Below are 13,549 nucleotides of genomic sequence, written 5' to 3'. Positions count from 1 at the left end.
ACACTCCCACACACGCCAGCTGGGTGACCTTGGGCTAGTCACAGCTTCTCGGAGCTCTCTCAGCCCCACCTACCTCACAGGGTGTTTGTTGTGAGGGGGGAAGGGCAAGGAGATTGTCAGCCCCTTTGAGTCTCCTGCAGGAGAGAAAGGGGGGATATAAATCCAAAACTCTTCTTCTTCTAATTAGCTGCTCCTGGGTATGTCGCCCTAACTAGGTGGGGAAGCCTTCCTTTTGAGGAGAGGCTGCAGCGTTTGGGACTCTTTAGTTTGGAGAGGAGACGTCTGAGGGGGGACATGATTGAAGTCTACAAAATTATGCATGGGGTAGAAAACGTCGACAAAATTTTTCTCTCTTTCTCACAATACTAGAACCAGGGGGCATACATTGAAAATGCTGGGGGGAAGAATTAGGACTAATAAAAGGAAACATTTCTTCCAGCAACTCGTGGTTGGTGTTTGGAATATGCTGCCACAGGAGGTGGGGATGGCCGCTAACCTGGATAGCTTTCAAAGGGGCTTGGACAGATTGATGGAGGAGAAGTCAATCTATGGCTGCCAATCTTGATCTGAGATTGCAGGCCAGGTGCCCGGGAGCAGCAGCAGCAGCAGCAGGCCATTGCTTTCACCTCCTGCATCTGGTGGGCCACTGCGAGTAACAGAGTGCTGGACTAGATGGACACCGGTCTGATCCAACAGGCTCTTTCTTATGTTCTTAAGCCTCAGTTACCCAATTTCTTGGGCAAAGGCCTTCTCAGATTGGTAACGTGAACTCTGCCCTGCAGATGGGGCAAAGTAGGCTGCCCCAAACATTAAAGCAGTTCTTTCCCACTTATTGGGTTTCTTCTGAAGTTACGAACAGTGGGTATGGAGAAAGTTCTTGCTAGCAGATGGCAAAGGACAATCTAACGCTCTGTAAATGTACTCCAAAAGGTAAAGGCAGTGGAGCATGTCAAAAAGGACCTACTCATAATTGGCTTTGGGACTCAGCCGTTTACTTTAAAAGAAAGAGACAGGGTTGAATCAAAACGCCATGAGCAGACAGGCCCTTCAACGAACAGAATGACATTCACAACATAAGAGGGGGAAAGCATCCGTTTAATATACAAAAGTCACAGTTCACACACTTATGAATGCCAGGTTAGTTCAAGTCTTTCCTTAACATTCTACAGCTAGCAAAATAGATACTGAAACACCCACAGCCCTGTGGCATTCGGGGCAACTTTCAGTCTTTGGCAGCTGGTACAAAAACAGGGCACGCAGCCCCCAAAAGGTTAAGTCTTCCCACACAGGAGAAGTTCATTTTCAAAATAAATTACCGTCAGGTTGCTTGCTCTTAAGAAATACTTACATCTTGTAAAATATATTAATTTTTTTCAAAAGTCCCAACAATGAAATACATTCACGAGGATCACTTTGATAGCTAAACGAAGAGTGCAAAGTAGAAGTCGGGGCAAGGGAAAGCCCTTTTCTTTTTGGCTCCTGGCGTCCCCGTTCTTCCCAATAAACCCAATATTCCCAGTGGTTTTCCAAGACCGTTTGGACTACTCAGCCCTGCTTGCCGGTAGAATTCTGTAAACATTTCCGTATTGAACAGGCACATCTGTTTCAATTGTCACGTGTCAAGTCCCGCAAGGAACTTGAACACTGGAATACAAAACCTTCACCCACAACCCCCCACCAAAACATGCTGCGTATAAGACTCCTTTCCTGTGGAACGGCTTTGCCATATACGGGTAAATCTTTTAGCACTTCAAGGCAGAGAACAGCTTATGGATCACACCCCGCTTTCTGTTTCCACCAGCATGTGGCCAAGGAGAATCCCACATTTGAATTGACAAGGTAAGCTCCTGTCTTTTACCTACAGCTGTTGGTATTCAGAGGTATACTGCCCCTTAACAAGGAGGCTCCATTTGGCTGTCATGACCAACAGCCTTTGCTAGAAGTGTTCATTTAATCTTACCAAAAAGTCTAAGCAAAGAAACAAGATTAAAAAAAAAACAATTAAAAAGCCTTGCCAGCCCAGGGCAGTTAATTCCAGAACTTAATTAAATATTGATGGTTGGGGTGGGGGGCGGTTTAGAAAGGGTCTGATTGAAGGGCCTAGAAGCCTATACTTTTAAGCCATGGACTCACATTGAATCAGGAAGGATTCCCCAATGGAATGCACACCTGAGACTGCTTGGTTGCCTTGAATCAGCAAATACTGCCCAGGCTCTCAAAGAATGCTTTCTCTCGCCTACTGTTATTTAAAATGGATTTTTTAAAAAGTATTGCCCCTCAAAATACAAGCTGATAAACGGGGTGATAGGAGTGTGACCAAAAAATATGGCACAGATCCACCTGGAAACACCAGGCAGGTGTTCACAGACATCCCTCTGCTGGCATTGAAAAAGATATACTGCTTCTGCCTGTGGAAGCTCAGTCCTTAAGTATTAAAATTGGCAATAATCTGTGAATACATTTGTTCACGGCAAATTTGTCTGCTTCTGGTGAGAAATTGAAGAGTGGGTTGAAAACTATGGCTTTCACAGATGCTCTAGGGCAGTGGTGGCGAATCTTTGGCACTCCAGATGTTATGGACTACAATTCCCATCAGCCTCTGCCAGCATGGCCAATTGGCAGGGGCTGATGGGAATTGTAGTCCATAACATCTGGAGTGCCAAAGGTTCGCCACCACGGCTCTAGGGATTTCCCCATATCTCTTGAAGTGTTTACCACAAAGATGATGGCAAATTCCTAGAACACACCCCAGAAGTGACGTCACATCCTTCCTAGGCACCACGCTCAAAAATCTACAGGCAATGATGAACTGGGTTTACTTGAACATACAGTAAGTACTTTCTTCTTAATACGGCCAATTAACCTTTTAATTGCCCAGAGAAACCAGACACATGATTTGGAATGTGATTTGGAGAAATGGGGAGGACAGGGGCGGAAAGATCAGACCATTTACAGCCAGAAAAGAAGTTTTTCTAAAAAGGGCTACTGGCTGAAGTAAAATTCCTTGCAATTACAGAAACCTGAAGAGCTTTCCCCAAAAATTAATGGGAAAATTGTTTGTCCGAGGAACAGACGTGGGGCAGGTTGCATCATGGCTGTAGATATTTCTGTTTGCTGCCTGTTCAGAATGAACTCCAAGTCTGGAGAAAGTCTGAATTTATGAACAGGAGGGAAAACAGCCAGAAAAATACTTTTTTGGGGGTAGGTCTTTCTAATAGTATGTTATATCTTGACTTAAAAAACAGACTATGTCCCATTTAATTCACTTGCTCTTCTGTATTACAGGTGGTATTTTAAGTCATAAAACGAAAGGGGAGAAGGGTATTATAGATTAATTGCTACCTATAGCCAAAGGGCAGGTATTTTTCTGGCTGAGTTAGACTAGGTACGCTCCTGGGGAAAATGAGTCTGGAAGAAAATTATTCTCAAGACGGATGCGTAAAACAGAGGTCACCCCTCCCACCTTGCTGCCGTGGACCCTGAACAATATAATCATGCTCCCATCGAAGAAGCCGCTAAGCGACTTCGGACCACAATCTCATTGCAATGGCAACCGTATAAGCTGGGGAATCCCGCGAAGCCGGTATTTCCCGACAGGTTTTACATCTTGTGAACAGACTGCAAAATGCAGATTCCCACGACGCCCTGGCCACCAGGGAGAATTGGATCTTTCCTTCCAGAGCCCCAGGTGTCTTTGGTCAACCTGGGAAACACCAGGACTTCATTTCCCAGCACAGATATTCTTGTAAGAGCAGCATGTTTTTCCAAACAGGACAGGCTGAGAAACAGAGCAGCTGGTCTCTGCATTAAAGCAGATGTCTGGAAGATGCCTGCCTGCCCCAGGAACACAGAAGACTCCCGCAGACCTCCCATCAGCTGAATCTGACTGACCCTGGGTGATCTAGGTCCCATTCGTCTGCCGCGTCGTCTTCATTCTTCCAAGCTGCCGTAGTGTAAGTATGAGCAGACTCCCCGTTTATTTCTTGCAGCGGCTGATAAGTGTATCTGCTGAGGTTCTGTTGTCCTGCGGACCGGCAGAAAAGGAGCTTGGAGTTTCCCATGGCACTGAGGAAAAGTAGAACGGCCAAGACGGATGATATGATGATCCAGGTGTTCCTAGAACCGAACAGAATGAAAGCGTCTGTATCCTTTTGATTCCCCGCTCTGCCACCTGAGCTGTGGAGGCTTATCTGGGGAATTCAGATTAGCCTGTACACTCCCACACACGCCAGCTGGGAGACCTTCGGCTAGTCACAGCTTCTTGGAGATCTCTCAGCCCCACCTACCTCACAGGGTGTTTGTTGTGAGGGGGAAAGGGAAAGGAGATTGTGAGCCCCTTTGAGTCTCCTGCAGGAGAGAAAGGGGGGATATAACTAGCTACGCTGGGCGGCCACATTTCCTGCTGGGATTTCGAACGGAATAACGAAGGGGAGAAAATAATTTCCAACAGAACCCCCCTCCCCCCGGCCCTTTTACCAAGTCAACGTTTGTATGCTTGTTTTTGTCTCTGAATTGTTAGTATAAAAACCATATTAACAGTCGATAAAAAGAGTGGGGTGGATTCCAAAGTGGACGTCACCAGTGATGTGCATGCCAGGAGCTCGTGCGTTTTAATTTGTTTCCTATCTACAAGGCACTAGAAGGAGAAGAAGAGTTTGGATTTATACCCCCCTTTCTCTCCTGTAAGGAGACTCAAGGTGGCTTACGAGCTCCTTTCCCTTCCTCTCCCCACAACAGGCACCTTGTGAGGTAGGTGGGGCTGAGAGAGTTCCAAAGAACTGTAACTAACCCAGGGTCACCCAGCAGGAATGCGGAAACACATCTGGTTCACCAGATAAGCCTCCGCCACTCGGGTAGAGGAGTGGGGAATCAAGCCCGGTTCTCCAGATTAGAACTAGGCTGGCCTTGTTCCCATTTGGTGCTAGACAGCTTTAAAGTTAGCTGTCCTGTCGTGAGAATTTTAGAGCTGACCTGTCAAAAATTCAGAAGCTTTAATTCCATGTTGAATAAACACCCCCAAGCTCTGTTCAACGGAGGGGCTTCTTTTAAGGGGTCATTCGTCTTAGAATGATTTTGCAAGCTCCAGGGATGCAAGCCAAATCTGGAGTTGGTTGTCGAGCCGAAAGCAGGATATAAATAATCGATACCCAACAGAGTAATAATGACGGACAAAGTTGTCTCCTCCCCAATTTCACTCCCTCATCTTTTGGGCCTTTCCCCCTCAGTCTTTGCCAGACTTCCTCAGCGTAGAAGAATGGGACGTCCCCAAGGCTATCTAACACAAAGAGCAGATTTGTAATCAGGGACAATCCAACTGTGATGAGAATGACATCTCTGACTTTCTCTGGCCCAGAACCTGGGAATGCAAGCAGGATTCTTACTTACTCTGCGAAAATACGTTCCGAGTTAGGATCAGCCTTTGGGAGACTCTGGGCAGCTGGAAAAGAAAGGCAGAGGTGTGAATTGGTAAGTAGCACCATTTACCTGTGCAGGTGAACAGAAAGGCAAAATTCCAAAGTGGAGGTGGTGGACTGGGATAGTAGCATTAAGGGCAACATCTCTGTCTCAGGGCCTGTGTCTCTCGGGGACTGTCCATCTCAACCGATCTGCCTCTCGCTCATGGGAGCTATACGTCCCTCATTCTGTCTCTTGGGGCACTTCCGCACATGCAGAATAATGCACTTTCAATCCACTTTTGATGCACTTTGCAGCTGTGCGGAATAGCAAAATCACAATTGTGAAAGTGCATTGAAAGTGCATTATTCTGCCTGTGCGGAAGAGGCCAGAATTTCAGGCTCTCAAGTTCTCTCCATTCACCAGTTCTTTCTCACTTGGTCTCTGGAGTTCTTCTAAGTCTACCTCTTTTATGCGGTCCCTGCCTTTCACAGTTCACCCTTGACTCTTTTTTGACCTAGCTCAGCTTTGGCAGTTCTCTGACTTAGCCTCTTGGGCCATCTGACTTGTACAAGAAACATGTAGATTGTGTCTGGTTAGATCTTAAGAGCTGGCTGAAGATCGAGTAGGGGGGGACTGGATTTCTGGAAGTCAGCCCCCCTCTATCGATACTAGTAGGGATCCTGGTGGAGTTTTGCCTTCCTGTGAGCATACAGCAGGGTTCACTGGGGGAGTGGAAGGCAGATAGTTGTGAAATTCCTGTGTTGTACGGGGGGTTGGAATGGATGACCTCGGAGGTCCCTTCCACCTCTATGTTTCTATGTTTCTCAACACTGAAAGTCCTGGGCCAGAACCTGTGATCCTCCAGCTCTGCCTCTTACAGCCAAGCCATGTGTAGAGAAGTATTTCTGTATCACAAAGCATCACCCAAGTCATGTAAAGAAAGCATAGAGGATTTTCTTTTTTGGAGCTGCAAAATCCAGCTTCTCTCAGCTGCCTCGTTGATGTTGCACTAGATTGGAAGCTGTGCTAGACTGCAGGGGGAAAGGGACGAGCGGGCCTGGAGCCGAAGGAGCCGACGGAAAGGTAAAATTGCGGCCTAGGGCATTTCCCAGTAGGACTGCAAATGGGGAATTTCTGTCACCTTTGCTGCAGTTTGGGTCTGTCCAACCGTCGTCACAGAGGCACCCTTCTGCACGTGGTAAAGAAAGAAAAAAGAGTCCACATTAGGGATGCCAGGGTTTAGGAGGGGCACATTAAAAAACTGGGGCACTTAAATTCCATTTTTTTTGCTAAACCCTAATGCTGGGAAACATCATGGCTCCTAGTTCAGGATCTTGAAATCTTTATTAGGATTTCCTGCCATACTCTGGGTGATAGAAAGCAGTGACAGGGGTCTATATCCCAGACAAGGAAGAAGAAGAGCTTGGATTTATATCCTCCCTTTCTCTCCTGTAAGGAGACTCAAAGGGGATTACAATCTTCTCTCCCTTCCCCCCCACAACAAACACCGTGTGAGGTGGGTGGGGCTGAGAGAGCTCCAAAGAACTGTGACTAGCCCAAGGTCACCCAAATGGCGTGTGTTAGAGTGCACAAGCTAATCTGGTTCAGCAGAAAAAAACCCCATAGCTCAAGTGGCAGAGTGGAGAATCAAATCTGGTTCTCCAGATTAGAGCGCACCTGCTCTTAACCACTACACCACGCTGACTTTTGTTTTCTTTGACATTTAAGGTTTTTTTTGCACTCCACACATACGTTTCTTTCCATGGCCAAAATCTTTATAGCCAAAATATATGATTTCAGGGCCAAACTGCTCCAGAGGAAACTTCCCTGATTCCGAAATTACTCATTTCACGAAGAAGAAATTAATAAATGTGAAACCCAAGAAAAGTTCCCTGTAAATTTAGGCAAAAACATTGCTTTCTATCATCCAGAGTGTGCCACTTAAATTTATTCACTTTAAAAACACACACCAGAATTTGGGGTTCCTGTTTGAGGCGCCACCGCTTTGCTTTCTACACAAATACTTTGTTCCTGCCTCCATCTGTGCTTTGTGAAAGAAAACATGAATGCTTTAAATAGCCCCCCTCCCTTCTGAAATGGTGCCAGTAGGGGGCAGTTCACATGTTCTGTACCAAGCGGCTCATAGCTGCAACTAGCAATGTACTTTTTAAATTCAGTGCTTTACAGAGGTGCCCACCTGGCAGCAGTGGTGCGCTGTTCTGAGACATCTACCCTCCTGGTGCTTCTTAGCACCTTGATCTTGGAGCGGCATTTCCATCAGACTTACTCTCTGTACACGTTCCGTGCGGAGTGCAATTGTAAGGCCCGCAGTCCAAGACATCACAGGCGGGTCCCGTCCAGTAAGGTCTTTTGCACTGGCATTCCCCGACCATGCAGAGGCCGTTCCCACTGCAGTTTCGAGGTTGGCACAATGGCTCGTGGACACACACGACCGTTGAAATCTGGCGAGGGCATCGCCACATAGGGTCAGGCTGGCTGCGGAGAGAGAAGAGAAACACACCGCTGTTGTGAATTCACTGTTCGACAGGGGAGGGGGGTGGGATCCTTTTTAACCGGAGGCTGGATGGCCATCTGTCAGGAGTGCTTTGATCGTGTGTTGTGCAGAGGGTTGGACTGGATGGCCCTTGGGGCCTCCTCCAACTCTATGGCTCATTCCGCACATGCAGAATAATGCACTTTCAAACTGCTTTCAGTGCTCTTTGAAGCTGTGCAGAATGGCAAAATCCACTTGCAAATAGTCGTGAAAGTGGTTTGAAAAAGCATTATTTTGCGTGTGCGGAAGGGGCCTGTGTGTCTATGATCCTAACAGAAATTATACACCAAATATAAGCCTTTCAAAGCAACGCAGTATTTGTTTATGGTCACTGACTGTCTAATTTGTTCACTGTTGTTTTGTGTAATTAGCTGCTGAGTGGGATGTGGCAATAACAGATTTGTGGGGGTGCGGGTGAATGTGAACGCATTTCTTTATTATCTAATTTGCACCCCCACACTTCTCCCCAGTAAGAACACAAAGTAGTTTCCGTTGTTCTCCTCTCCATCACTACATACTAGGCCACACTGGCTGACTTAAATACAGCTGTTTGCACCATGCTGTTCGAATATTCAACCGGTATCGGCCCGCACAGAATACAACTTCCCTTTGGCAAACACCTACCAGTGATCCGAGGGGTAATTTGCAAGAGTCCCATTTAAGACGAGGGTTGCTGATCCCCCGCCGTCCAAGTTGATCGCATTTATGACGCCCTGCTGCTTCAGGAAATCCGCCATTTCCCAGAGGCTGAGACTGCGCAGTGAAGAACGGGGGAAGTTAGGCGAAGAGCCCACACAGACACAGCACCAAAATCCATTGCAGCATTCACCCAGGGAAGAGCGCAGGTTTTTCTCCTGCGTTCCCTCGAGCGAATTCCAGTTTCCAGCCCCGCTCGTGCAAGATGCCTGATCGAGATCGTAATTCCACGACTTACAGGTCAGGATTTCTGGTTTTGAGCCAGCCCAGGTTACTCTCCTGTTATGGGAACAGCTGGATGTGACAGCCACTTTGGTGTAATGATAAAAGGGTCCCTCTGGGAGAAGATTTTCCTCGAGCCACAGCTGATCTCCAGAGATCAGTTTTTTTCCAGAGAAAATGGCCGCTTTGAAGAGTGGACTCCGTGGCACATACCCCGCTCAGGTTCCTCCACTTCCTCAAGCTCCACAGACACACCCCTCCATGAATTTCCCCATCCAGAATTGGCAACCATAGAGGGAAGGCAGGATAAACACACACCAGACTGACATTTGGGTGGCGACCGCTCAACCCAGCCTTACCCCCTTCGGTCTGTCTGGCCGTCCACGTGCATTAGGACCAAACGGCCCTCTTTGTCATGGCCCACAGCTGTCCTGGCAGACACGGTGTTGATGAACGTGTCAAAAAGCCCTGCCAGAGGAAAAAAGGGCAGGTGAGGGAGAAAAATACTTTTGGGGGGCTCGGCAAAACCCTCTCCTGAAATCCTTCAACTCGTTTTTTTTAAACATAGACTCATAGAGTTGGAAGAGACCACAAGGGCCATCGCGTCCGACCTCCTGCCGTGCAGGAAGACACAATCGAAGCACCCTTGACGGACGGCCATCCAGCCTCTGTTTTAAAACCTCCAAAAAAGGAGGCTCCACCACGCCAAGTAGAGGCTGTACCACTGATCACCCTGTAACTCAGGGAAAAATTACATGGGTTCTCTCATTCATACATTGTCTGCTACAATTTTTTGGCTACTTTTGCAGTGGAAACCTGTGGAGACTTACTCCAGTTTGTGCCCATCGGCTTCAAAAGGCTTAACTTTGCATTGGACTGTGTTGTTAGAAACCTACTCATTGATCATGCGGGGCTGAAAGCCAGTGTACATTTTTTGACGCCTCAACTAAGCCATTGTCGGCATCAGGAGGAAAAGCAGTGGATGATAAACGCATTCTTTAAAATCCCCTCTCCTGCGCTCGTTCACAGCTTCAATCCCCTTCTGTGGAAACTGTGGGATCAGGCGCTTACCTGTTTCCTGCGTCTTGCTGCATTCCAAGACCCGGCTCTGGTTCACGTAAACTTCGCCGTCTCGTAGCAGCCAAACCACCCCGCTCACCAGCTGGACAAAAGGGTTCTCCTTCGCTAAGACCTCCTCTTCAGAGAGATAGCTGGAAGAGACGAGAAACAAGGATGACGGGCAGAGGTTTCCAGGCATCTTCCCCTGTCAGCCGGCACTTGAAGTTAGTGGCATCAGTTTTATATTGTGGTTTTTAATTATAAGTCTCCACAGCCAGGATTCTGAAGATGCAGCAGATCAAAATAAATCAAATGGATACATAAAATCAAATATTTCTATTTACAATATTTATAGTATTTTTCTTCACAGCTGGAGAACATTGGGGAGTATATTTTTCTTTACAAATAATGGGGAAGCTAGGCAAAATGGCCCTTTTTGGTAAAAACAGGCCCTTTTAGATGTAAGGAGGAAAGAATCCGGCTAGGCTTACCCAAACACCAGTGTGCCATCTTGCCGGATGCCAAACTGCGCATTCTGCAGCCCTCTGGAGGTCTGTACCAGCTGCCCGTTGCTCACGATATTCCCAAGGCACTCCCCGGTATCCGTGTCAAAATAGCCCCCGTTCTGGGCCACAAGACAGTTCCCAAGCCTGGCGGTCTCTTCCACGGTGGCTCTCGCGTGGCTCCGGCACCCTCCCTGCCCACCAGGTTCCAAAACAGAGAGGGTTCTCAAAGGGTCTCTCACTACGGTGAAATGCCCATACACGGCTCTTTGGTCCTGCCCCTTGGGAGGGAAGTATGAAACAAATGCACGGGTGACAGGCAGCGGGCTGACGCTGCTGTTGTCGCCAGGCCAGGATTCGTGCGACGCATTGCCGTGTGCCAGAAGCTGGCAGTCTCTGACGTGCCGGTGGCGTTGCTGGGGACCGTGTGGGGAAGGCGGGTAGGGCAGCAGGAGGTCATCGTTTAATGAATTCCTGAAAGTAACCATGTTTCAGCAGTCAGTTAAGACAGTATGATGCAACTGACACTTATTTATTAAGCTGCCGCCTCTCTTTGGTTTATGGGGTTCTTCGCGGACTGGCTTCCTGCTCTTTCCCAGTTCCCGTTATCTGAAATTGCTTAACTGTAGGTGTTGAAAATTATACCTGGGACCTGCTGCATGCAAAGTAACAGCTCCACCTAAGGTTGCCAACTTCAGGTTGGGAAATTCCTGGAGATTTGGCTGCAGCCTGGGGAGGGCAGGGTTTGGAGTAGGGACAGGCTTTCGCAGGATCTAATGCTCCAGATATCTTTGTGCGTGGGAGCTTAATTATTTGCCCCAACTGTACTGTTTCATGGGAGGAGGTCAACTTTTGCTGTATCAAGGTTAGATCCTGGCTCAGTGTCAACACAAGAAGAAGGTAGGAGGACAGGGAAGAGTTGCCTTCTCCCATGACCGTAATCCCATGTACCCTAGAAAATTTGGGGGGAGAACTTTTGGTCCTGTTTACAACAACCCCGAAACCAAGCAGATCAGATGAGCACATCACACAGCTTCCCCTGGAACAAACAGTACAGTTTGGGCAAATAATTAAGCTCCCTAGAAGCCCAAAAGGAAGAGGGCCAAAGCCAAAGCTTAGGGCAGGCTGAATGGTAGATTTCTGCCAGCTTCAGAATTCCCACATTCCCAGTTTGTTCAGGAGGTAAGCACAGAACTCTTAAGTACTGGCAGAATCAGGACCCCGGGTCCAAAGACCACAAAAGGAAGGACTCCCACTTTCCTATATAAGTCCCCAGCCAGGTGCCGCTTTTGTTTGGATGGGTATCTCCAGAAAACCAGTTTGCCTTTCAGGTTTGCTGCAAGTCCCTCCTCCTGAATGGAACATGCTTGGTTATGACTCTTGTGTCGATCTAACCAGTCAAGTACTGAATGGAAATAGTGAATGACATTTTATTGGGGGTAGTAGGGGTAGTTGCTTTGGGACTATTGAGTTTAGCGTTTAGCTATTTAAAGCTCACGTTTTTGCCGTATGCCTCTAGCTCAAGGCTGTAGTGTGAAAGGCTTGTTTGTAGCGGCTGGAGAAGACAACCATAACCCTCAGCTACGCAACGCAATCGAAGCTCAATGACGTAAAAAGAGACTGGTCAGTTTCCTCTGGGAGTGTATTCACAAGGTAGTGCAGTGTGTAAACATGCAGGAGAAAATCCAGGAACAAAGAATTGTGGGGGTTGGGGATGATTTACCAGGAACAGATTTGAGCCAGTGTGATTTGCCCCTAGTCTGGTCTGATTTTTGCCCTCTTCACCCTATGACACTGCTTGTTGAATGTCCCAGCCTGTTGCTTGGATCGACTATCACTGTGTCATCTACCTTGAGTCTCAAGCCAATGCAACAAATCACAGCTGCAACATACGCAACCAGCTTAGTTTTTGACTTGCAGAGAGGGCTTAAGGGACTTCATTTCAAAGAAAGACCCCTGGATCGGGGCAGTCCATGAGGCCACCTACTTGCGAGGCCCCCAGCTCAGCCTGCTTGTGTGCATTAGTCTGAATAGCATGAGCCAGTCACACACACTCAGCCTACCTTACAAGTCTGTTTTGAGGAGAACGATGCTTTGCAGGGGAGTGGGATATAAATAAAATGACTACACGGGATGGTGGGGGGGAGGGGACCAGAGTTATTTCCATGTGGGGTGCAGTTTGCAAAGCCTTTCCCCCTGGATCTGGACACTCACCAGACGACCTCTCCGCCCCGCACCCCCAAGAAGCAGCAGAGCCACGCCAAGGAGAACGCGGCCAGAGGCCCCTGCCTGTGGCTCAGCAGTACAGGCAACACGCACTCCGTGGAGGCCGCCATATTGAACTAGTCACATGACAGCTCTGTCACTCGCCAGCCGAGCGCTGTCTCTCGCGGCGCCCTCTGGTGGTCAGGGGAGGCGTGGCACTTTTTGGCACCCAGGATCCTGCGAAACTTTGAAAAGTTTTTGCATTTTGTAGGATCAGAGGAGGAGGTCTTAAAATGCGGGAGAGCATCGCCCCTGCATCCGGCAGATCTCTTGGGGGTCAGGGGATCCGAGAGGGCCAGTCGATTTGCATGGGAAAGACATGACTAAGCAACAAAAGTTGCACAGGACACAGGTGGCATTGGGTTTCCCATAGGCCAGACACACACACCTCCTAACGGCTGGGGTGGGTGGTGTCTGCCCCTAGTGGTTCGAAGTCCCATTCTTCCTGCTCTGGACTCCCACTGTGTGTGGAGCTTTTTTTCTGTATCCCCTTTACCCAAATGCCACAGGTGTATCCTCCCTCTCCCATTCCTAGGGACCCAGCTGAGTGCAGGAAAACCCAAGGGCCCCCTTCCGTGTAGGGCACAGAACAGAGGGGGTTTAGGTGTGCAGCGTAGGGATGCTACATCCAACACAGGCTGGGGCATAGCCCGGGTGGGGTGGGGGCAAAATGCCATTTCTGGAATCTATTGTTGTGTTTTTTTGTTCCAGCTTATCTACATGGGGCCTGTGTGCCCCAGGGCCGGTGTGCCCAATGGGAGTGTCTTTTGCTGATGCTGAGTCTCACGGCCAGGGGCCATGGTTTTTTTGGGCCCCTCGGCCGTGGGAAAGATGCTGACGCACAGCCTTCCTT

At 48.3% G+C, this 13,549-nt stretch overlaps 1 protein-coding gene across 1 annotated transcript; it reads right to left on the bottom strand.

The window, feature by feature from the left end:
- Positions 1-2,689: 2,689 nt before the first annotated feature.
- Positions 2,690-12,767, bottom strand: NAGPA (N-acetylglucosamine-1-phosphodiester alpha-N-acetylglucosaminidase). Its single transcript, XM_048494139.1, has 10 exons — positions 12,646-12,767; positions 10,420-10,905; positions 9,941-10,080; positions 9,229-9,337; positions 8,576-8,704; positions 7,685-7,893; positions 6,539-6,586; positions 5,386-5,437; positions 3,866-4,116; positions 2,690-3,827 (listed from the first exon to the last, which is right to left on the bottom strand). The coding sequence occupies exons 1-9, from the start codon at positions 12,765-12,767 to the stop codon at positions 3,873-3,875; spliced, it is 1,539 nt and encodes a 512-aa protein (XP_048350096.1). The 3' UTR covers positions 2,690-3,827; positions 3,866-3,872.
- Positions 12,768-13,549: the final 782 nt, after the last annotated feature.

Source organism: Sphaerodactylus townsendi, linkage group LG04 (assembly GCF_021028975.2).
Source record: "Sphaerodactylus townsendi isolate TG3544 linkage group LG04, MPM_Stown_v2.3, whole genome shotgun sequence".
NCBI lineage: Eukaryota > Metazoa > Chordata > Lepidosauria > Squamata > Sphaerodactylidae > Sphaerodactylus > Sphaerodactylus townsendi.
This window is presented reverse-complemented; position numbering and strand designations above follow the sequence as displayed.

Coding starts and splice junctions, on each gene's coding strand:
- NAGPA (XM_048494139.1), bottom strand. CDS start 12,767: ATGGCGGCCTCCACGGAGTGCGTGTTGCCTGTACTGCTGAGCCACAGG. Junction 10,081..10,419: donor GATGGCACACTGGTGTTTGG/GTAAGCCTAGCC, acceptor CGTCTCTTCCAG/CTATCTCTCTGAAGAGGAGG. Junction 7,894..8,575: donor AATTACCCCTCGGATCACTG/GTAGGTGTTTGC, acceptor CTCTCTCCGCAG/CCAGCCTGACCCTATGTGGC.